Source organism: Fusarium flagelliforme, assembly GCF_020744385.1.
Source record: "Fusarium flagelliforme strain FIESC 12 MPI-CAGE-AA-0113 chromosome Unknown B0J16scaffold_5, whole genome shotgun sequence".
Taxonomy (NCBI): domain Eukaryota; kingdom Fungi; phylum Ascomycota; class Sordariomycetes; order Hypocreales; family Nectriaceae; genus Fusarium; species Fusarium flagelliforme.
In genome coordinates, this window is record NW_025763507.1 from 3,736,200 (window position 1) to 3,759,270 (window position 23,071).

Below are 23,071 nucleotides of genomic sequence, written 5' to 3' on the forward strand. Positions count from 1 at the left end.
AACCCACACGAATAACGGAGTCTTCGACAGGTGTGCTCACAATCTGTGATAAGATAGCAATGAAATTCCATTGCGCCTCGTAGAACAGTACACGTGATAAAACCCTGGAGATACTCCAGCCAATCCACACCATGGTAGAGCGCGCTCGGTTAGTGGTGTCTGGTGCTGGCAGCGGTAGGAAAATTTGCAATTCCATGTGCGTGTGACAAAAAGAATGAAGAGATAAATTATTTATTGCTAGCAAAAACAAAAAAACAATCGACAACGGCAGGATTCGAACCTACGCGTGCGAACACAATGCCTATGATGTCTCAGAAGAGATAGCAGGGCATCGCCTTAACCACTCGGCCACGTTGTCTTACGATTGGTTGAAGTCTGGACCACATATTGACATCCATGTAGTAGGACCTTCTGCGAGAATTGCTGCCGGAAAGTGTCTTGTGCAACGCAAAGCGTACAAAACACCCGGCCATAATGCTTCGCCATAGGCAGCGGTACCTACTAAATCGATTGAAAATTTTATTAAACATTACAACCTGGGATCCTTGGCATTGCCATTATCTGTCTCCAGGTCCATCCAGCTTAAATTGGAGTCGTGCGCTTACTCCCATGGCCGGGTGGCGTTCTTCCCAAGCTAGCAATCTAAAAACCCATCCCAATGTCAAAAACTTCACAACTACAGCTTCACTCGCTAAAACAATACCCTCGAATGGTATGATCCCAGGGGTCCATCATCCTTGCATGCTCCAAGCGAGTGAGGCCTTTTCTGCAATGCCTCGGCTACAACCCCGCTTCCTTCATCTGATACTGATATCAGATCTTGGAAGTGACTCTTTAAACATTGCATTATCCCATTATTGTTGAACCCCAGTATCAAAATGCCGGAAAATCCAACCGTTCCCGAAGTTCAAGTCGACGAGGACGTCCACTCCGACTCCGAAGACTCCATCTTCACAGGCCACTCTATCGCCGGAAGCACTTCTATCGCTAGCAGCGTGCTAAAGTACAAATGGAAGCATGGACGTCGGTATCACAGCGATAGAGCAGGAGAATACAGTTTTCCAAACGATGATCAAGAGCAAGATCGTCTGGATATGGTTCATCACGCTTTTACCCGCTTATTGAATGATCGCTTTTTCACGGCGCCTATTAAACCCGAGGGCGCGCGTGTTCTTGATATCGGCACCGGAACGGGAATTTGGGCTATCCAATTTGGAGATGAATATCCTTCTGCGACAGTAATCGGAAATGACCTTAGCCCGATTCAACCAGATTGGGTTCCCCCGAACGTCAAATTTCTCATCGACGATGTTGAAGCCGATTGGGTTGACCCAGTACCTTACGATTACATCCACTGTAAATACATGGCCGGTTCCATCAAAGATTGGCCACGACTTTTGAAACAAGCATATGCGAATCTCAAACCTGGAGGCTGGATCGAATTTCATGAATCAGCCAACACACTTTACTCAGAAGACGACTCACTCAAACCCGACAACGCGCTGGTCGAAATGATGGATTACCTAAAAGTCGCTTGCGAAAAGATCGGTCGAACTATGGATCCTGCACCAATGTTCAAACAATGGGTTGAAGAAACAGGCTTTGAACAGGTTAAAGAAGAGAGGTTCAAACTTCCTATTGGTCCATGGCCTAAAGATGAGCGTTTGAAGGAAATTGGTACACTTATGGGAATTAATATGGTGGAGGGAGTAGCTGCGTTTACAGCGGTGCTGTTCACAGAAGTTTTGGGTTGGTCGTCTGAGGAAGTGGAGGCTTTCAACGCAAGAGTCAGACAAGCTTCGCGGCAACGTTCTGTTCATCCGATATTTGATGTTTTGGTAGTTACTGGTCGTAAGCCAGAGTAGGTAGCTCGTCAAAATCCAGACGGGGTCTTGTTTTGGGACCGACGCTGTGGGGTTATTCCAGAAGTTGACTAGTCTCCGCGGCATTTCCTTAGAGTATGGGGAAGATTGATGCTAAAACGTGGGGTATCTTCATCGTGAACCTGATCAAGACGGATATGTTTCCTAAAATGCGGGGAGAAGAGTGACAACTGTCATACTGATATGTCGACAAGCGGATAACTACTGCCGTGAGAGCTTACCGAACTGCTAAAATTGTAGGATTTGATGCTGATCACCAGATGGCCGTGATGTTTAAATAGCCTCTCTTCAGAACCCAAATCTGCAGAGGATGTTAACTTTGCAGAGATTCCGGACCAAAAGTCTGACAGGAACCCATCTGCCCAATCTCGAAGTTTACCTACGCGGAACCATCTCACTTTGACAAAGCATCAGGTTCACAGTCATCATTTTAGTCGCCATGCTTCATCGGCGCCTAAGGACCATGCTTCTTTCAAATCTGTCAGCAACATCTCTGGTGTTCCAAGGTCTCCCAGGCGTACTATCTAGTCACACATGCACCGACGAAGCCTTCGGCGCCCTCAAGCTCGACAAAGCTGAAATCCTCTCAATCACAGCAAACATATCATCCGTCAACCTCCCAGCATCCCCTACCAACGAATGGCCAGAAAATCCCGAAGACACAGTAACACTGTGCAAGGTCGCCATTCGATACACTCACCCAGGCTGGAATGATACTATAAACACATACGTATGGCTTCCCGTCTCGGAATGGAACGAAAGAATGGTAGGCGTCGGTGGAGGAGGCTGGTCAACGGGAGATGTCGAAGATCTTGCCGCACCTGCTTCCAGAGGGTATGCCGCTGTTACAACCGACGGTGGCCATCTCTTGGCGAATAGACAGGAACTTGGATGGGCACTTACAAGCTGTGGGAACTTGGATTTACATGCTTTGCAGAACTTTGCAGCTGTGTCTTTGGATGATGCAGCTACTCTTGGAAAGACAGTTGTGGAGGCTTACTATGGTAAAAAGCCGAAGTATTCTTATTGGAATGTGAGTGAACCCAGATGAATGAGCGAAGAGATGCTGACTATTTAGGGCTGTTCTACGGGTGGACGACAAGGTCATATGATGGCTCAAAGATACCCAACTCAGTACAATGGTATCTTGGCCTCGGCGTCTGCTTTTAATTGGGATAAGTTTATTGTATCGGAGTATTGGCCACAGTTTTTGATGAATAGACTCGGTAAGTTCAACCTCTGACTAATCCATAAACCCTACTTACGAGGTATAGGTTACTATCCTCCTGCATGCGAACTTGAAGCCATCACCAACGCAACTATCAAAGCATGCGATGCTCAAGATGGAGTCGAAGATGGTGTTGTCTCAAACTCAATCAACTGTGATTTTGATCCCATGTCCGTAGCGGGAACAGAAATTGCCTGCGACAACCCTGAAGGTAATCTCAAAGTCTCAGAGAAAGCAGCTGAAATCGCACGTTTGACGTGGCGTGGCCCCGAGACAGAGGATGGCAAGTTTCTCTGGTATGGTCTTGATAAATCCGCTCCTCTTACCAGATTGGCCGGCACGACCTGCACTTCCTTGGAAAACTGCACCTCAAGTCCTTTCGCTATCTCTAAGGATTGGCTCACCACCTTCGTCCAACAAAACCACACTGCTAAACTACACGGTATCTCACACGAAGAGTACAGCAAGCTCTTCCGCCAGTCTGTGAACCGCTTTGCTTCCATAATGGGCACAGCAGACGCCGATCTCACCGACTTCAAAAAAGCTGGAGGAAAATTACTAGCATGGCATGGCACAGCAGACGAACTCATCCCATTCCAAGGATCAGTGGATTATTACAATCGTGTGCTAGAGAACGATCCCAATGCGACGGATTATTATCGTTTCTTTGAAGCACCTGGTGTTGAACATTGTAGTGGAGGTTCTGGATGGTATCCTGGAAGTGGATTTGATACGCTTGTTAATTGGGTTGAGACGGGTGAGGCGCCGGATAGGATGTATGCTGAGACTGTTGGGTTGGAGAAGGAGAGGGCTGTTGAGCTTTGTGTGTGGCCGAAGAAAATTGCGTATATCGGAGGCGATAAGGACCTTGCTTCCTCTTTTAGTTGCGCATAGGCCTTTCACAGTCTTCGTAGCAATGATAGCCGATTGCGAAAAATACGATGGGTAGAATTATGCATAAGACCAGGATCTGTCATGCGGGTCTCCATTCGTCTCCGGCGTCCTATATGTCTCCATCAGGACTAGTACCCAACTGTCAATCTTGGCATAAATCTCACCCATCACCTCATTATCTCCGCGCTTCATTCCCCTCACACCACTCACTCGCTAGCTTCGCAATGGGCGCGCCACCAGAGAAGCGTGTAAGCAGCACGAGGAGCCGCACTGGTTGTGTGGGATGTCGTTCGAAGCGGGTGAGATGCGATGAGAAGAAACCATCCTGGTAAGCCACCTGATAAGCATCAGTTTCGGCTTGGATCATAGTGACTGACATCATCGCACAGCTCGAATTGTTGGGTTAAGAATTTGCCTTGTTCTTATGTACCAACCGTTCCTTTGCGCGAACGAAGGGCTGCTGCGCGCCCTGGAGAGCAGACGCCATGGGTTGTGCAGAAGTCGACAGCTCCATCGCAAATCAGCATAACCGCAAAGCCAGGATCTGACTTCCTGGACCCTTTTGACGTGCTGCCAATCAAGATGCCACTAAAGTCAAAAGAGCTCCTCCAATACTGTACGTGCAGACAGCCACTCTTTCTCAAGCATGGGTAGATATGTACTCATGACATCAACTGATACGAATTAGTCCTGTATGCAGGAACCAACATTGGAACCTTACCAATCAACCCAAACGATTGGTTAGTCGCAGTATGATGTACCAAGTTATTGCCCTAACAATCTTACAGCGTCGCCTCAGCTACTCGTGACCCGAACATCCTCCAAAATACCATGCTGGTATCAGCCTTACACTATACATGGAACAACAAAGGCGATCTTGCCCTTTTCGAACCGACGTTCCTCCTTCACAAGATTGAAAGCATAAAGCAGATCAATAATTGGCTTGCTAGCTCTTCTAGTGCGAAAGATGTTGTGAGATGTGCCAAGTATATCAGTACACACTGTATAGTCGAGGTATGACCATCACATTTGCATCGCTTGGGGTAGGCTGCTCATCTGATATCCGTCTAGTGCTGTCTTGGAAATTTTGCCGTTGCTGAATCTCACCTTAACGGACTGACGACATACCTCTTTACCAAGCAACAAGACATTCTCAATCGAGACTCACAGAATCATGTCGACCTGGAGCTGGCAAATCGCTGTCTCATTATGTAGGGCCTACAAAATATCACATTAAGCAGCCCTCGCTAATCTTATCATTAGAGCCAGCAGCATGATTCATAGCACGAAAAGCCGCATAAGCACCGTCCTGACCCCAGAAACAATACACCAAGAACCTGCTGCAGACACAGAGGTCGCAGAAGTAAGCCGAATGATGCTCAAAATGCATCTCCACGAAGTCCACGTCCCCGAACTCCGCTTACGAGCATTCCGGATGATACCCTTCTTATTCGGCTCCATTCCATCCGGCCGTGAACCCAAGGACATCAACATGTACCCAGCCATACTACTAATTCGAGAAATGACGGAGCTGATACAGCAAACATCCTCAGCTGATGCGCCTGTTCCGATGCCCTGGTATACTTGGAACAGCGGAGGCCCGTCGAGGCTGCTGTATACGATGTTCACGGGCCATATACAATCCTTCTCGGATAAGATCCCGCTCCCAACGCCTGATGAGCCAGTGTTTGTATCAGCATGGTCTGGATTCTTTGCCGCTGTTGGCTTCTATCTGATTACTGTTCCTGGAGTTTGCAACCGAGCACTTCCTCCCGAAAGAAAACTCCATTATCTCAAGATTAAAATCCTGAAAAGGGATCTGCAGAAGGGAGTGATGAAATTTGAGAGTATGAACACCGAGACACGGAACCTGTGGTTTTGGAAGGCGTTTGTTGGAGCGTTGAGTACAGTTTATGCGCAGTCGATCGAGTTTTATGAGGGCTTTCAGACGATATTAGACGAGCTATGTGTCTTGATGAAGTGTTGGGTTAAGACCACAAGAATTCAGACATGGGCGGACGCGCGTCGGGTGCTGAGAGACGTTGTGTGGCCGGCCGGGTCTGTTAAAAGCGAGATGTGCGAGTCACTATGGCAAAAGGTACAAGCCTAAGATTTCCGGATGTTTTGGATCCATCAAATAAACTCAAATCCTACGCAGTCTTATATAAGTGTCTCAGTTGTTCAATCTGCGAATCTCGTGTTCATGACCCGAGGGTCCCTCGAAGTTGCTTAACTACTTGTTAACGTTCCTATACGGGAAAGCACTTTGATGTAGGTAAAACCTACGGCAGTTTGGGGACGTATACATGAATTTAACTAGTAGTAGTGCAGATGAACGTCTTATTTGCAGAAATACGAAGTATAGGTACATGTGAATTTATGCCAGCTCGTCCGTACCATACAAAAGTGAATTCCAAGAGTAAATTAACTGTTTTGAGCTTCTTGAATGTCCAGCAAACAAGGCGTACAGTTAAAACCAACACATAACGAAATCAAACAATATGCTCTCGGTACATGGGCCTGTTGTGAGCATCGAGATAGTCAACTGTACAGTGGATCCTGGGGTCTTCCCTACTGCTGTGCCAACCGTTCCTAGGATAAATGTCAGTAGTAAGTAGATAGTTGCAGATGCTTTACTTACACAACAATTGCATATGCGGCTCCAGGAGGGGCGTATGCGACGACTAGGTTGATGATGTTAGCTTTCTCGGCAGGCCTTTGGGAATACGAATTCGCCGGCTGGAAGTAAACGTTAGCAGGATGCATGGTGCGTAGGAAATAGAATGCTGAAGACTACGAAAAAAAAAGCACACGCTGGGATATATGATCAAAAGACAAGCAGAGTTGAAAGTTTAGGATGAAGATGAGAATTGACAGGAAATGTTACGAGACAAACATCAGTGGATTTATGTCTTGTCGTGTAGCCTTCAAAGAAATCGCTATTACCAGTCTTAGCAGTCATCGCGGTGTCTATTTGAAGATAAAAGCCTGACTTGCAAGGGCTGTTCATTATCAATAGATATTTCCTCTTTGATTCTCTTGTTTGTCTGTATTACCTGAAAGACCTGCTCCTAAAAGGAAAGCTTAAAACAGATAGTGTTGGTGCTGCTGTGAGAGGACTATTGTTGTTTGCGACAACAAAGGCAGTGTAACCATCTATTTATGATCAGCCAATAGTATGACTTGTACAATCGGGGGAAAGCAGTTTGGAATCTGAATGAAATCACGGGCTCGCGAACAAGAATCTTAATAGGTCGAGAGCCATGAAGCTGTTGGTTTCTTTCAACTCAGCAACTTTCGTGGAGTTGTACACAAGACCAACAAACCAATGGCGTGGCGGGCTATTCATACCTGCACGGGTACCTGTGCAAACACAACGCGGTGTCTTAGTCATACGCCGAACGTGAATCAAAATCCTTTGTTCTCGCTCAAGATTTCCATCAGACCAACTCTCTTTCACCACTTTCGATGACCCTTGAGAAATTATTTCTACCCTTCTTCCCTCATTGCATTTCGATTTCCTGCAAATCATTCTCTTGTTCTGCCCAAAAGATTCTATCAACACATTTCTGTTGTCACGATGAGCACTTCACCTCCGCCTACCCCGCCATCAAGAACACCAGATTATGAAGAGCGGCGGTTCAAGCATGTCATATCCGCCTGCGAGTGGGTTGAGGACTATCACCCCGGGAGCTACCATCCCGTACATCTCGGCGATGTTTTCAATGATGGCCAATACAAGGTCATTCGAAAGCTGGGAGAAGGCTCTTACTCGACTGTTTGGCTTGCGCGAGACCATATGTAAGTCGACTTTCTCATTATTCCTCGGTAGCTACCTGCTCACATTATACTTAGCAACTCTCGTTACGTCGCACTGAAGATTCTTGTCGCGGAGAATAAAGAGCAAAGCCATGAGTTGGATATCTTGCACCATCTCGCCAAGGTTACTCCCAATGATGGGCCCCACCACATCACTCAGCTTCTGACGGAGTTCGACCACGAGGGCCCAAACGGCATTCATAAATGCCTTGTATTTGAGCCTATGGGACCGTCCGCTAACTCAATGGTCGACGAGCTGCCCCAGTTTAAACCGCGCATGTTTGGAATGCAAATTCGGTACCCTCCTCAGTTGGCGAAACGCATTCTCAAACAAGCTTTGCGAGGACTGGCTTTCCTTCACAAGAATGGCATCGCACATGGTGACTTCCAGCCTGCCAACATTTTATTTGCAATCAAGACCATCGATTCCTACACCGAAGCGTCACTTCGTCAGGAAGAGAACGTCGAGACGTACTCAATCTCAGCTCCTGTAGAAAGACTTGACGGCAAGAAAGACAAATGGGCTCCACGATACCTATGCATGGGACAGCCATTAGCGGCATACGCGAGGTTCCCCGAGGACCTTCAAGTCAAGTTATCTGATATGGGAGGAGGTAAGGGTTTTCTCTTTACATGTTTCGAATTGAAGATAACTGACAATGAGCAGCATACTTTCTTGACAGCCCTCCCAAAAGCCCTCTCACCCCGCGTGGGCTACGAGCCCCAGAGCTTGTTCTCAAAGGAGAAGTTGACAAGTCTCTCGACATCTGGAGTTTTGGCTGCCTTGTATATGAACTCGTAACCGGAGAACAACTCTTCTGCGTCCCCGGTTACAGTAACAAGACCTACGAAAATGACAATCATATCTTTGAGCTTGAGGCAAAGCTTGGTCCATTACCCGATGAGCTTTACAATCTTTGGGAGACTTCGTCGCAGTACTACACCAAGGACAGGAAGTTGTACAATTGCGAACTTGGCGGTGTTGCCGAGGGTGAAGAACCTCTTATGCTGGAACAGGTTTCTATGGAGGCTACCTTTGACCTGACCAATCCCGAGTTATCCGTTGAAGAGGGAGACAAGGTCAAGAGACTTGTTCGACAGATCCTTCAATACGATCCCTCCAAGAGGCCTTCAGCTGAGGAAATTCTTTCTGATCCGTGGTTTGTGGATGAGCTAGAGTGAGAAGAATACCAGTTGTGTTTTAATATGTAAGGCACCTTTAGATGTAGGGAATCTAGATAACAAGTACAAGCCTGGAGTTGAGAATACCATAATGGAAGTAACAAGACATCCTCCTTTATCTACACATAAGAGTAAAGATATGGAAAGGTAAATCTTTCGATGTTTGCTGTCTCTGTAGACTTTCATTAGGAATAGGGTTAAGTATGCGTGCCTCTCAAATGTGAAAGAGGGGAGTATTCAACCGGGTTGAACCCAATATCCGGCATGTGAACTTGTAGTGTCACAGGGTCCAAGCCTCTGAAGTGAAGACCAGGCAAAAAAGATGTCTACAAGACAAAGAACCCTGTCCCAAAAATATAGGCAATTGGCAAAAGGAAGGGTCTGGCCGGGGATTGAACCCGGGACCTCTCGCAAGCTATGCTATAGGGTTTTCCCTAAGCGAGAATCATACCACTAGACCACCAGACCGAGGAGGCGAATCAAGGATCCGCTTCGATTGAGTTCGAGGTTTGCTGTCACGGCCTATGTTCCTTGTTTTAGCTTGCAGAGGACGCTGACAGGTCCCCAGTATCACAGTGCTGATGAACCAACAAGGTCATTACGGTCTGCTCTTGTTCCTCTGTCACTTGCATGGTTCCTTGGTTGAAAGTATCTTGCAAGAATTAATGAGAACTCTATTACGATCCGAAAGACTAACCCTACTAGAGTTTTGGAGAGGATGAGCGACCGGGAAAGCAATACGTAACTGCTGAATTGAAAGCCGTCATGTCAGTGTACGGATCGCTACCACTAAGCGCACGCCGGCTCCAGATTGGTACAATATGCTCAGGACATAGTTCGGAAATGATTATGCCTAAAGAAAGTTGTCGTGCTCTCTTTGAAGACCGCAACAGCTGACAGCTGAAGACATGGGTAAAAAGAGCATGGACGCCATATCACGGCCGCCGCCCCTGCAGTAGCGCAGCAACTAACCAATAATCAAGGGTAGCCAACAAGTAGTCTCGGAAACTATCGATTTGAAGAAATAAAGCATCAGGCGAGAATTAATAGTGTCGCTCGTTTAAATACAAAGTCTTCACGTCCTTTCCCTTTTTTATTGCCTGCCATTTCCTTCACAGCTCACCTCAGTCCATCGTTTGTGAAAGTACTCAACGATGCGTTCCGGCGTAATTTTCTTCGCCATTGGGCTGTTCGTCGCTGATTCGGCTCTTGCTGGTCCTTGCAAGCCAAGAACGTCTGGTAAGTTAAACCAAAAGGACACTTGAAGCACTGCTGATCATGCAATTGTATCTAGCTTCAGAAGAGGTAACTGCTACTTCGGCTGCAACATCCGAGACAGCCACCACTGTCTTGAAAAGCTCTACAGAAATTATGTCTGACGCTACCACAACCGTCTTCACCGATATCACTTCAGCTACCACTGTCGCTGTTGATACTACCCTCACTACATCGGAAGCCGAAGCATCAATCGCGATTGACAGCACCATCACTGTCGATACTACTACTACCGCTGGTACTACCACTGTCGCCGACACCACCACCATCGCCGACACCACTACCACCGCTTCCGGGGCTATCGCGACAGCTTATTCCTTTCGCGTCATTCGCGGCCCGATTGACGGAGCCGCTCCCCAGAGCGATGGCGGCACAGGATCCTCAATCGTATTCAACCCAAACTTCAATGGGGCCCATGCCACTACGTACACCATCGAGTCAGACACCGGCCGCCTCCAAGACGCAGAAACTGGCCGATACATTTGCGCCTACTACGGCAAAAGCCACACACCATCCGATCCTGCTGCTGTAGCCAACTGTTTTTATGACGGCTACAACGGCGATGACCTGCTCTACAATTACCTTACCTGCGAGATCGCTGGTGGTTTGGTCTCTTGCACAGCGCCGCGGGGTTACTGCTCCTCAGACGAAAACTCTAGGGAGGTTTGCACCACTGCATCGGGTGTTTATGATCAGTTCTACTACAAGTTCAACCCAGGTGGAGGTGATCTCTGGTATATCGGAAGTGCCTCGGACAACCCTGCCGGATACACGGCAATCAATGTGGCTGCCACCAAGTCCTAGGTAGTTGGTCGACGGGAATAAGTTGAGCTTTTGGTATGTCATTTACTAATAGCGGCTCTTAAAATAATTACTTTTGATTCACACACTTCGTCTTTCCTTCGTAGCGATATCGTATTTCTTGCAACTCAAGTTCAACTTAATAATGTCTGGCTTGAACCAAACCTCTCAAAACACAAAGACAACAGTTGTTTGGAAATCAGGGAAATAATTAGACTTGTAGGTCAGTAATGCAAAAAGATAGTTCTGATGAGACTGGGACTCGAACCCAGGAGGATTGCTCCACCAGGAGATTGGTGTTAAGGTTAACCTTAACCTGGCGCCATAACCAACTCGGCCATCTCACCGATGATTTAGTGATGTTCAAGCGCACAAACATCTGCCTATGACCACTGGACACTTCACACAAACGAAGTCAACAATGTCGCTTTCCACACTGGAAAATTCACTACTTAGAAATACTAGATACTGCCCTACTTTTCCCTTTGTCTGTTCCCACAGCGGTAGTTCCCTGGGATATAAGCTCCAGTGATCTTTCCCTAAAATCACCAGTATTGGCCTCTGGATCCGAGCTGCCGTAGCCGCTTCTTGATACAAGGAACGTGTGTGCTCTGCGTGTCAGCTGTCGAATGCCAGGCATGCAGCCCACGACTACGCCCATGCAAAGTTCTATGTAAGCCCAAAGAACAGCTTTAACGCCTTCTGATAGTACTTGTTAGTTTGATGGTTGGAGGAATAGGTTTGTGATAGTTTACCTTCAGCACTTCTTGCGATTTGACATCGTATCAAATAGTAAAACCGTATCGCACATGCGCATGTGAGTCTAGGCTGTTGTCAGTCCAAAGTTATCCAGGCCGTTTTAGGATGAGACTCACAAGATTCCCCAACTAAACATCGCTATAACGCCAACTTTCTTTCTTAACTTCAGTCCTAAGTGCCATACTTGTGTCATAGGTAGTATCAGCATCGTAACATCCAGTGCCAGACTGATACATCCATGCGACAAATACAACAGCTTGTCATTTAACACTTCAGCCTTCGGGTGAAACGACCCTCCACCTGTCCAATTCAACGATATGGGTTTCTTCTGGAGGAGGATTAAAATAGCATATAGAGTCGCAGTAGTGAGATTGATAGATTGCGTGACCCAAACGGCGAATCGGAATTTGTGGTCGGTGAAGATTCGGAGATAAAATGCCAATACGGACGCTTTGACGAAGCCGAGTGTGATGAAGTATGTTACTTGTTGAATGAAGAACATCTAAAATGGTGAATAGTCGTTGCAAGACCAGGGTCTTGGAAGACATACCTTGAAAATAAAGACAACTTGCTCGCGGCTGAGTGTGCGTAAGTCAAGACCAACGCCATGCGATATCACTGAGAGCCATATTTAGTACTTCATCTTCCAAATAGAATGAGTCGAACTCACTGAGCTGAAACAATATGAGAAGTGGCACGACAAGAAACTTTGCCCAATTAGCATACGTAGTCCGGTTAAAGGATAGCTGTAACCTACAGCTGCAAGTGACATGAAAGTGTCATCAGCACCCCAGTTCGATCTGTGAAGAAACTTCGATAGCAGCCTCATACAAAAGCACAGCAATGCGAAACCGAATATGATCAAGCTTGCAGTGCGCAACGCCGGCCGGTAGTCTCGTCTTTGTACATCGCATTGGCGGATGGCAGCATCTTTGACCACTGCGACAGTCAGTACATCCTTCGGTCGAGTTCTGGTGGGATGTACCTTGTATTTCCTCGTCGTTACACCCTTCCTCGAGACACAGACCTAGCGCTTGTACAAACTCGAAGTTGACGCAAAGCTGTTGACTCGTTTGCTCCGCGAACTGTGACATTGACATAATTTTGGTAAAACATTGTATCTGTACGATTCTGTTAGTTCTGCCCGTATTAGCTTTCTCATCAAAGGGAGACTTACCCCGCATGCTGGTAGAGTCACTGATGTTGATTGAGCCGTCGCGTACCTGCCAAGACCCAATATGGCAAAGATGGTTGCGAATTTCGACATCGCCATGATGTGCGCGAGGTCCACATAGCGAGTAGTGAAAGTTATAGGGATTTACGTGACGAGTGAAGGGAAATGAATGGGCTTTATCACGCTGATTGCGCCTGTTGGAATGCTGGCTTAGATATCGTGGCGTTAACACTAACCTCATAGCGGAACATGAGAGTGCTAAGACGGGTTCCTGGCAGATCTAACCAGTCAAAGGGCCTGTTAGTGTAGATTTCAATATTTTAGTGAGACGCTATGTGTCAAGATCCTCTGGTTTCGCGTCAAACCTTCCGGGGCACCCGCTTATAGAATTCCAGTTGGTCGGCTAAGCCCTATTGACACAGTGAATGAGTACATATTAAGCTTTACGGATTTATGGTGGCAATAAAGATCATCAGGATGACGCCGTTCCCGAAATCGAGACTGCTCGATCGATTTCAAAATATCCTCAATGTGACAGCAACCCGCATCAAGCTCTATTTGAAGCGGTGCCGTATCGGCAAGCCATAATCAATGTTATTTCTGTAACCATGACCGGCCAATGACAGAAGACTGGTGACGAATCGAAAGCCTGTAGCATGACGAAAAGAGGCAACATGAGAAACAGCCATTAAGCCACCCTCATTTGACAGATTTCCATTCGGACATCAAACTTCCCACTATCGCCGCTGAAGCCAACCCAACCACAAAGTACCACGTTTGGCCAAGAGTCTTGTTAATCGCAACAAGAACAGCTCCCGTCTCTGAAGGCGCCACACTCGCTACCATCTCGGTGAGTCCACTTTTGGTGATATTTCCTTGACTTAAACTTGGAACAAAAGCTTCCAGGTTGGTTGATAATTGGTTCGTGAACAAAACTTGTGCTATTGGAACAGCCACTGCTGGACCAAAGGATTGTGCGAATAGCATGATTGATAATCCAAGCGGGACGTCTTCGGCGGGTAAGACTGTTTGTACAGCTGTCTGAGGGCCAATGAAGCCTATCCCATATGCCAACCCCGAAAGCCCCGTATAAGAAATGAGTCGCGCAAAGCTCGTGTCTATTTCGAAAGTGGTGATGAGCCCCACAGCAATCGGCATGATCACCGAAGCTAGAATCATGAATGGGGTGTAATATCCAAATGCACTTGTTCCGGCTCCGTGGATCAGCGAGCCTATAGTTGCCGCTATAATGATGGGCAGGATCATGTATCCGCTCTTCACGGGTGTATAACCACGAACGAGTTGATAGTAGGTCGGAAGGTAGTATTCGAGTACGACGCCAGTGCTGTTGACGCAGAATATGAATATGAAGCCGGCTATCACACTGCGATGCTTCATCAATCGCGGAGGAAGGGCAGCTGTCTCCCCTCTGTGTATCTGGTTCATGATGAATGCGATGAGGAGAATGGCGAAAGTGACCAGAGGACCAATCACTTCTCCGCTTGTCCACGAGTATTTTGTACCGGCCCAAGAAAAAGCCAGGAAGAGGCTCGTGAGCGCGGGTAGAAGAAGCATATTGCTCACCAAGTCCAACTGGAGCACCTTTTGCTTCAGTGTCAGTCGAGCAATATTCGCAGGCTTCTGAACATCTGAAAGACAGAACACAGTGAGTAGGAAAGTGACAAGACCAGTGGGAGCATTGATATAGAAACACCATCTCCAACTCCACGTCTGTAACGCACCCCCAAGAACCGGCGCAGCAATAGTCGCCAAACCCTCCACGGCACCCATAATCCCCAGAAACACTGGCCGTCGTCGCAAAGGTGTCGACTGCACAACAATAACAAAACATCCAGCAAACAACCCCGCAGAGCCCAAGCCAGCAACAGCTCTACCAATAACAAGCATAGTTGAACTACTTGCAGTACCAGATAATATCGATCCAACAATCGATATCGCGTTCGCTAGAAGGAATACGTGCTTAACGGAGAAAAGAGTGTATGCTTTGCCAAAGATGAATTGGAATGCGCAGACACAGAGTCTGAAGGCGGATGAGTACCAGCCTATGTGGGCTACTGTGTGGAAGTGATCTGTTATGCTGGGGATTGCGGTTGCTATTATGTTCATTTCTATGCTGCTTAGGATGAGGACGGCGGATACTGAGAGCATGATGAGCCAGAGGTTGAGGCCTGTTGGGTAGGTGATATCAGGCTCGGGAGTTAGCGTGGCTGCTTCTTGTTCGTCCGCCGAGTGGGTAGCATGATGCCCCGGGACAGGCTCAAGATTGCTCATTTCTGCCATTTTCGCATCAAGCAAAACAGAAAAGACGAGGATGAAGAGGGGTTTGTAGATCCTTTGCAGTTGTAAGCATATAGTGCCAGTATCACGTGATGATATCAACATCAACAGTAGTCGGAAAACAAATCATTCCAACACATATCATTTTTATTCCCACACAGCACCGTTTTATCAATACCTGAATTTCCTACGTCTGTTAAGTTCAAGGATTTGACAGTCATTGAACAAATAGCCTGTTCAACGCCCGGATGGTGAAGGAAAGTCATCGTTGAACAATTTCGACGCCGAAACTCACCAACCTAGCGCATCAAAAAACTCTCTAAAATGAAGAAGTTTAATTTATAACAGGAAGGAAAAATGTCATGCAAGTCAGTCAATGGGAAGCTGTCTGGCTAACTGTCCATCGCTGGTCACCTTGAGCGTAAACTACCCTACACGTTAAACAATCCCTGTTTGGAACCGGACGATCGGAACCACAGACCCTCCGTTCCGTCCATCATTAACCGTATCAGGAAAATGAGTATTGCATCCAGCCCAGCGGGCCGTAACGAACATTAACGGATAAGACTAGGGTTACCTCTCGTAAATCGTACCAGCAGCCTGGGCTGGAAATGGACGGGTCACGTACCCCAATGCCTGCCTCGAGACTGACTTTTTGCGAACCGAACCAATAGTCCATTTTTCTACAGTGGGTCATTTGCGAGAACACACCTCAGAAGCTTTGACCATGGCATTGGCATTGCGGCACAGTCAAGAAGGAAGCACTTTGTCCTCAATTGGGTGCTTCTGCATCTTGGACACGAGTCAGCGACTTCAGCTGAATCAATCATACACTACGATGTTACTCGTAGGTGTGCAATGGAAACGACAGTCGTCTGGGTAGTTGCTTCATACAGCTGTTTATACGTGATATTGCTGCAAAGAATGTCTGGAAAAACGGTGGTCAATGCATGTGTCAGCTCTAATTTCCCTCAACCCCTGTTAAGGTGCTGATAGCAGGTCTCGTCCTGTCAGCCTGCAGAAAAAGCAAAGCTGGAACCACATTGGCGTTGTAACCTTATCATAGAGAATATGGAAAAAGAAGAGAATTTTTTACTATGAAAATGGAGTGTAGGCTCTTGCCACCTGCAACTACATCCTTTAAGTAATGGTCCATGAGGGTATTTCGAATTATTGAAGATTGGGGTCCAAAAGACAATACGTACAGAATCAGGCTGGACTAGCTTCACCTCAAAATCTTGGCAGCCTGAAAGCCAAGATTATCTAGCCAGGATTATCGATTCCAGCCCTCGTGCCATCCATTGTGAAAATCTGCCCAAAGCCTCGTTTCAGGCCTCTCAAATTACATGAGTTCATGTCTAAACTCAAATTACACATGGTAACCCGTGAAACCCATGACGATTTCGACTTCTTCCTGACCAACGTTACATTCTGACTCCACGAAACTGGATCTCCCAGCCTTATCAGGCTTGGCCGTCAGACAATACACCGGCATACCCAACCTTAACCGGGCTGGTCTCCCAAAAGAAGAATGTCAAAGTGGATGTCGTCGTCGGCAGGTCTTCCTCAACCGGGAAGTGTCGCCGGCGCGTTGGGGGCCAAACCATATATGCATGCACATGCAGCTTACTTTTTGCCCTTCAACCTACTAGTCGCAGTTACCAGCAAAGCAAAACGGGGTCTAGACAATACAGCGAGGAAAATCTCGCCACAATTCCGCCTGGCATATAATCATCATGGAAGGCTTCTCCAGAATTCTGGGCTCTTCGTCCAACGGTCCTGCGTACGCTACGGTTCCTGTCGACAATACCGCCGGAATGGATGACAAGATTGTGGCAGACCAACAGCCTCCCAGCCATCCTCAACAGCAGCAGCAGCAGTATGTTGTTTCACCGCAGCCTTCTATAGGCCAGTTTCAGCCTACGCATGCTGTCTCGCCGGAGCTTAACCAGGCGACGTTTCTTCACAATACTTCGCCATGGCTTGATCCACAGAGCCCTAATCTTCGAGACAGTCCTGGTTACGATCGTGCTTTTGACAGTCATAGAGGTCTCATGGGCCATGATCCTGCCGTTGCCGCCTACAACAAAACCCCCGATGTCCACGTCGTCCATCAACCCACCGCGACAGTCAATCCTGAGGGACCTTTCTTGTTCCGGGCGATGAAGAGCAAGTGGTCTATGATTGGCTGCTTGATCATTGGAGTCGCTGGTGCTATTGGTCACCATTTCTTCTATAACTGGCTCGACGGCCGCGAAGCAGTTAATCAACAATGGATGCTCCGAGCTGGTCAATTGATCTCGTTCATCGCCAACGCCAACTTCATCCTCGCGGCAGTCATGGCTCACCAACAAGTAGCATGGCGAGCTGTTGGTCAAAAGGGTTTCTCTATTCACGCTGTCGACTCATTGTTTGGCGCCACGCACAACCTCGTCGAATTGTTCAACCGCGAAGCTTGGGCCAAGTCATGGTTTGTTATGTTTCTCGCTCTGTACATGTGGTTCAGTCCCGCTGTTGTCATCTTGACATCTGCACAACTCTACGTCATTCCCGGTGAGAGGGTAGAAGACTCCTTTTGTCCTTCTGTCCGCACCTTGAACTTCAGCAATGAGGCCAAGGAGAGTTTCCAGACTCCCAAAAAAGCTGACGGCGAGATCATGAATGGTCGGTCCCTTTCTGGTTACAACTGGACGGCACCTGATGGAAACCTTGCCGAGGATGCCAAGACCAACGACAATATCTTCGAGTACTACAATGTTCCCTCATCTTCCCTTGACCGCATCGCTGCTGGTGTGTTCTCGAGTGGTCAGCCTGTTTACAAGCTCAACATTTCCAAGGAGATCTGCGGAGACGGTTGGGACTGCTCGACTACTGTCTCTTTCGTCGGCCCTGGCTACAAGTGTGAGGAGCTTGCCAATGGAGTTGGATCCGAAATGAAGAAGTTTGGTAACATGGATGCACCTTTCAACCTCAGCACGCTTGTTCCTGCTGGCAACTACACGTATTTCGCCAACACCGATCTTGGAGAATATCAGAGACCGCAAATTGACAACGTCACTATCGGTGGTATCCCCTCCGAGGAGGATGGTCCTGACTTTCCCAAGAACCTTGGCGTTTTCAGAACCGAGCCTAGTATCTGGATCGGTTATGCAGAGGTCCAAGACCATACTAAGGAACACGCCAAAGACAAGGACACCGACGGATGGAACGACGATTACACTCCCATTATCTTCGCCTGTGACCACTGGGAGGTCAACTACACTGTGACATTCAACTACACCGCCGGATTCCAGAAGTATGAAATCACCGAACGCGACTACAAGCGAAAAATCATCGACACAGAATGGAGCAGCTGGACCAACGAGTCAACCGACGGAACAGCCGACGGAAACTTAGCAGAGCCAGAGAGGAACTACGTCAGCCCTCGAAACGACTACGCCCGATACCGTCGCATCGCCGCCTTCCACAGTCTTGGCCTAAGACTTCGTGAGAAACTCTTCGGTAACGTCAAAGTCCAAGGCGTCGTCCTAGCAGATGGAGCAATCACTACAACAAACCTCCTCGACAGACATGAAAGTCTCCCCGTCCACGACTTTCAAGCCGAAGTCGGTCGCGTCTACGAAGACCTGCTCATCTCCCTCCTCTCAGACCCTCAGCTTCTAGCCGTCGCCTGGGCAGCAGACCCATCCAAGCTCTCAGGCACAGGCACCGGCGGCGAAGACACAAATTACAAATGCGAACGCCGTCGCAAAGCCAACTTCTTCGACTACGGATGGTCAATCCTCGTAGCTGTGTACGCTGTATCCTTCACCATTGCGACTATTGGTGTGTACTATGGTATTCAGGCCATGACGAGTGATGGCACGGACGCGCAGCGTGTTATGACTTTCTCCGCTATTGCAGGTGCTACCAAGAAGGTTAGTGTGAGTGATGCTGAAAAGAGGGCTACAAGGATTAGATGTTACCCTACGGAGGAAAGACCGGGCGAGTATGAGTTTAGAGCTGAGTTGCAGGGCTAGAAGGATAAAGTCAATCGCTTAGCGCTTTTTTTAATATATAGCTTCACTTCACACTAATTTTAATTTGTTAATTTTGTGTCTTATGAGTCCGAAAGGAATCATTAGGCTCTCTGTCAGTATCGCTCCAATTGCCGCTCTTTGGGATGATGGAGTAGACATGTTCCCTGGATGACGTTTAACTAGGTAGAAAGAATCAGTACATCTCGATCCACTGCTACTTTTAGTGTGCTCTGTCTTGCCAAAAAAATCTTCTAATTAGCCAACTTCACCACCGCTCAATGAGAGTCGATTGGGACTTGAGTTCCTGGTTGTGACTGGGTCCTGTTGAGTTGTGTTAACCGAGGAGTCAACAAATCACATGATCTTGTCCCCGAATAGCTCAGCTGGAAGAGCGTTCGACTGTAATTGTTATATGTCATCGAAAGGTCACTTGTTCGATCCAGGTTTCGGGGAACTTCTCCATTTTTTGCTTTCTCTGGCTCATAAATCCTTTTTCTTCACTCGTCAGCAGAAACAATCTTTTTTGCTCGACGAGAAACTCTGGTTTCGTCCCGGGTTCCACCCATTCTGGTCGGACCAAGTCTGAACGCTCAATTCTTCTGAGACGAGCGATCTGTGACAGTATCAAGCACACACCGCTAATGACTTGGACCGTCTTTAGTGAACCTGTAGGTTTTCGCTCAAAGCCGAAGTGCAAGCCCCGTCGGAGTCTTATGACCGAAAGGTCCCTTCAGCTTGAGCTTCCAAGGCTCCGCCGGGCAAGAAATAGTTGAGCGATAGTAAATTCTCATACGTGCTCGAGATTCCCTAGTCGAATAATAGACTCATGCATCGATCAGCCAATAGCTTAGCGTCTTCAGGGTCCTTGCATGATTTAAGCTTGTTCGTAGCTCGCAAGTATGTTGCCAAACCGCTAACGCTTTCTCGATAGCCGGATTTAGAACTCTCGGCCAGCCCTTATTAGTAGATACGTCGGTCTGGAATGCGAGATGAGGGATAATTACTAGAGAAAGTCTCGGGCCATTATTGGTTATTCAGGGTCGAGATGTAAGGCGAGTGAACCGGTCTCTCGAGCTATTCTACGATGCAAACGCTCTTTGACCCTTGTGGCACCACGTGTAGTGTTAGCCTAATAAGCCGATCTGATAAGTGCCTGGGACTAACGCAGGGGAGCTATCGTGGCTGTTAGATCGGAACCTTGTGGCAGTCAAGGTATGTCCCTGGAATGGCTTCAGCTGACCTGGGACCCGCCCTCCACCAGCCGGTGGCTGCTTCGGCTCCCCAGCTCATGAGAAACCCTCTGTTTGCAGACAATGACAGAGTAGTAGGGTGGTTTGCCAAGAAGAGGCTGCCTGAGATAAACCTTCTAGAAAAGCTGAAACCGATGATGGAATGCATGGTACATGGAGTCCTGGCACTAGAGAGAATAGGACGGATAGACGATTACAGACTGTTACTGTCTTGAAGCTGCATCAATAATGGATAAAAGGAAAACTCGTGATGTAAATTCTCCCATTGTGAGAACAAACGTGGTCAGTTCTTGGTGTTTCTTCCATCGCGCATCCCTTCTCCAGGGACCAGGGACCACGGAAACATGGCTCAATCGCATCACCATTCTATCGTTTTTAAAGTTCAATACCACGCCTTTTCCCCCTCATACTAGGTCTCAGCCAGCCAAATTTGGTCTCACCCGATCTTTCCTCCCTCTAAAAAGGCGATAGCGTCCCGTCGCGCTGGAATTGGTGTCCTTTTATGGCAAGTCCAGCCACATCTAGATTCAGCCACTGTCCGTTTACAAACAGTTAGCGACAGCCCTCTGTATTTTAGTTGAAGTTTGATGTAGATAAGGGTCGAGTGGCTGCATTTTCAGGTACAGTCAGGTACAACGTGCAGGTGGGGAGAGCTAATGAAGATCACAATTGTGATAGACGCCATTATCCGAGCGCAGTATTGCGATCGTTATGTGATGTACATATTAAGCGAATCAGTATAAACATGATCATCTTGGCTCACCAGTTTATTCTTTTCATCACAGCTCATCAGCTTCATTTTTCATCATGGTCAACTTCAAGAACATCGCTCTGGCGGTGACCCTCTTTCTGGGATGTGGTCTCGCCTCTCCTGCCCCCGCTGCACCAGCTGCTGAACCTGGTGCCATTATCCCGGGCAGTTACATCATCACCCTCAAGCCTGAGATTGACGCTGTCAAGGCCAAGATCCATCTCAAATGGGTCAAGGATGTGCATAAGCGAAGCTTGACAAAGCGTGAGGAGCTTGGCATTGAGAAGACTTATGATAGCAAGTCTGGCTTTCAAGGATATGCGGGATCCTTTGATAGTGTTACTATCAAAGAGATCAAGAAAAGTCCCGAGGTACGACACGTCTTTCTGGTGTGAAGAATGAAGCTGACGAATGCTAGGTTCTTGCTGTTGAACCCAACCGTGTCTGGAAGATCTCTCGCGTCAAGAGAGATGACAATCTTGAGAAGAGAGCTGAAGTCACCCAAAAGAAGTCAACATGGGGTCTTGGTACGATCTCCCACAGAAAGAAGGGTTTCAAGGAGTACATCTACGAGAACTCTGCGGGCACGGACATGTACGCCTATGTCATCGACACAGGCGTACGAACTACTCACAATGAATTTGGTGGCCGTGCCAAAGCCGCTTGGACAAACTGGAAGGGTAACAACGTCGACACAGATGGCCATGGCACTCACGTCGCTGGCATCATCGCCGGAAAGACTTACGGTGTTGCCAAGAAGGCGAATATCCTAGCCCTCAAAGTGTTCAAGGATGATGAGAGTGATACTTCCATCGTCCTCGACGCATTTAACTGGGCGGTCAACGACATCATCAAGCGAGATCGTACATGGAGAGCCGTAATCAACATGTCCCTCGGCGGCGAAAAGTCCAACGCCTTCAACAAAGCCGTTGACAACGCATCAAAGAAAGGTGTCGTAACAGTAACAGCATCCGGCAACGACAACAGAGACGCAGGCAAAGAATCACCCGGCTCAGCAGCCACCGCCATCACCGTCGGCGCCATTGATGAAAACTGGAAAGTCGCTGACTTTTCCAACTACGGAAAGGTAGTCAAGATCATGGCGCCGGGTGTCGGTATCTTGTCAAGTGGTCATAAGTCCAACACACATACTTTCACGGAAGACGGAACTTCTATGGCCGCGCCTTATGTTGCGGGTTTGGTGCTTTATGCAATGAGTGTGGATGCGATTGAGGGTGTTGGGGCTATCACTGGGTGGTTGAAGGAGGTTGGTACTGCCAAGAAGGTTTCTGGAAATTTAAAGGGTGCGGCGAATTTGATCGCCAACAATGACAACTGGCAGCAGTAGAGGGGATCTTTGGGTGAAGGTTAACACTCATTTTGCATTGAGCTTGGTTGTATTTTAGTCACTGAACCATAGGCGTTTGTTTTCGAATACCGTGTATTGCCAGCATGTTTTTGTATTGTTCACAATTTTGCCATCGCATGTGATCTTCCGAAACTTCATATATTCTAACTGAGTATGCGATTGAATTAAACAGAGATGGATCGAAGAAACGGCCGGGTAACTGAACGAAAAGATTAGGTTATCGATATGTTGTCAAATAGTAAGTCTTCTCACCATCCAATCAGCTATCCCCTGTGGCTTAGTTGGCTAAAGCGTCCGACTGTTATTCATAGACAATCGGGAGATCGGAAGTTCGAGCCTTCCCGGGGGAGTTTCTTTTGCCATTCGTAT

General features: G+C 47.6%; 9 protein-coding genes and 5 non-coding genes across 14 annotated transcripts; 8 read left to right on the top strand and 6 right to left on the bottom strand.

The window, feature by feature from the left end:
* Positions 1 to 259: 259 nt before the first annotated feature.
* B0J16DRAFT_t202 lies at positions 260 to 358 on the bottom strand. The gene has a single exon. It is a non-coding gene; the product is annotated as a tRNA-Ser (tRNA).
* A 520-nt stretch (positions 359 to 878) lies between these two features.
* B0J16DRAFT_357086 (tannase and feruloyl esterase-domain-containing protein) lies at positions 879 to 4,005 on the top strand (the record flags this gene model as incomplete). Its single annotated transcript, XM_046129514.1, has 4 exons — positions 879 to 1,861; positions 2,343 to 2,916; positions 2,962 to 3,109; positions 3,158 to 4,005. 4 exons carry the CDS (start codon positions 879 to 881, stop codon positions 4,003 to 4,005), a joined length of 2,553 nt encoding a protein of 850 aa, XP_045981997.1.
* Positions 4,006 to 4,229: 224 nt separating this feature from the next.
* On the top strand, positions 4,230 to 6,115 carry B0J16DRAFT_416611 (uncharacterized protein; the record flags this gene model as incomplete). Its single annotated transcript, XM_046133609.1, has 6 exons — positions 4,230 to 4,333; positions 4,395 to 4,621; positions 4,694 to 4,745; positions 4,794 to 5,019; positions 5,077 to 5,216; positions 5,269 to 6,115. The coding sequence occupies 6 exons, from the start codon at positions 4,230 to 4,232 to the stop codon at positions 6,113 to 6,115; spliced, it is 1,596 nt and encodes a 531-aa protein (XP_045981998.1).
* Positions 6,116 to 6,497: 382 nt separating this feature from the next.
* Positions 6,498 to 6,771, bottom strand: B0J16DRAFT_386640 (uncharacterized protein; the record flags this gene model as incomplete). Its single annotated transcript, XM_046131587.1, has 2 exons — positions 6,498 to 6,597; positions 6,647 to 6,771. The coding sequence occupies 2 exons, from the start codon at positions 6,769 to 6,771 to the stop codon at positions 6,498 to 6,500; spliced, it is 225 nt and encodes a 74-aa protein (XP_045981999.1).
* Positions 6,772 to 7,585: 814 nt separating this feature from the next.
* On the top strand, positions 7,586 to 9,054 carry B0J16DRAFT_363931 (putative serine protein kinase; the record flags this gene model as incomplete). Its single annotated transcript, XM_046129903.1, has 3 exons — positions 7,586 to 7,806; positions 7,861 to 8,438; positions 8,492 to 9,054. The coding sequence occupies 3 exons, from the start codon at positions 7,586 to 7,588 to the stop codon at positions 9,004 to 9,006; spliced, it is 1,314 nt and encodes a 437-aa protein (XP_045982000.1). The 3' UTR covers positions 9,007 to 9,054.
* A 329-nt stretch (positions 9,055 to 9,383) lies between these two features.
* Positions 9,384 to 9,474, bottom strand: B0J16DRAFT_t201. Its single transcript has one exon. It is a non-coding gene; the product is annotated as a tRNA-Pro (tRNA).
* Positions 9,475 to 10,112: 638 nt separating this feature from the next.
* Positions 10,113 to 11,285, top strand: B0J16DRAFT_373997 (uncharacterized protein). The gene is made up of 2 exons (XM_046130570.1): positions 10,113 to 10,245; positions 10,301 to 11,285. Exons 1-2 carry the CDS (start codon positions 10,161 to 10,163, stop codon positions 11,083 to 11,085), a joined length of 870 nt encoding a protein of 289 aa, XP_045982001.1. The 5' UTR covers positions 10,113 to 10,160; the 3' UTR covers positions 11,086 to 11,285.
* Positions 11,286 to 11,329: 44 nt separating this feature from the next.
* Positions 11,330 to 11,429, bottom strand: B0J16DRAFT_t200. The gene has a single exon. It is a non-coding gene; the product is annotated as a tRNA-Leu (tRNA).
* Positions 11,430 to 11,530: 101 nt separating this feature from the next.
* On the bottom strand, positions 11,531 to 13,114 carry B0J16DRAFT_402048 (uncharacterized protein; the record flags this gene model as incomplete). The annotated part of the gene is made up of 7 exons (XM_046132614.1): positions 11,531 to 11,784; positions 11,838 to 11,905; positions 11,958 to 12,343; positions 12,392 to 12,459; positions 12,568 to 12,780; positions 12,827 to 12,962; positions 13,019 to 13,114. The coding sequence occupies 7 exons, from the start codon at positions 13,112 to 13,114 to the stop codon at positions 11,531 to 11,533; spliced, it is 1,221 nt and encodes a 406-aa protein (XP_045982002.1).
* A 168-nt stretch (positions 13,115 to 13,282) lies between these two features.
* B0J16DRAFT_345965 (efflux pump antibiotic resistance protein) lies at positions 13,283 to 15,339 on the bottom strand. Its single transcript, XM_046128352.1, has one exon. The coding sequence runs from the start codon at positions 15,314 to 15,316 to the stop codon at positions 13,715 to 13,717; it is 1,602 nt and encodes a 533-aa protein (XP_045982003.1). The 5' UTR covers positions 15,317 to 15,339; the 3' UTR covers positions 13,283 to 13,714.
* Positions 15,340 to 17,049: 1,710 nt separating this feature from the next.
* Positions 17,050 to 19,332, top strand: B0J16DRAFT_402050 (uncharacterized protein; the record flags this gene model as incomplete). Its single annotated transcript, XM_046132615.1, has 1 exon — positions 17,050 to 19,332. One exon carries the CDS (start codon positions 17,050 to 17,052, stop codon positions 19,330 to 19,332), a length of 2,283 nt encoding a protein of 760 aa, XP_045982004.1.
* A 368-nt stretch (positions 19,333 to 19,700) lies between these two features.
* B0J16DRAFT_t196 lies at positions 19,701 to 19,785 on the top strand. The gene has a single exon. It is a non-coding gene; the product is annotated as a tRNA-Tyr (tRNA).
* A 1,604-nt stretch (positions 19,786 to 21,389) lies between these two features.
* Positions 21,390 to 22,681, top strand: B0J16DRAFT_307895 (peptidase S8/S53 domain-containing protein; the record flags this gene model as incomplete). Its single annotated transcript, XM_046124852.1, has 2 exons — positions 21,390 to 21,704; positions 21,752 to 22,681. 2 exons carry the CDS (start codon positions 21,390 to 21,392, stop codon positions 22,679 to 22,681), a joined length of 1,245 nt encoding a protein of 414 aa, XP_045982005.1.
* Positions 22,682 to 22,968: 287 nt separating this feature from the next.
* B0J16DRAFT_t197 lies at positions 22,969 to 23,052 on the top strand. The gene has a single exon. It is a non-coding gene; the product is annotated as a tRNA-Asn (tRNA).
* The last annotated feature ends 19 nt before the right edge of the window (positions 23,053 to 23,071 follow it).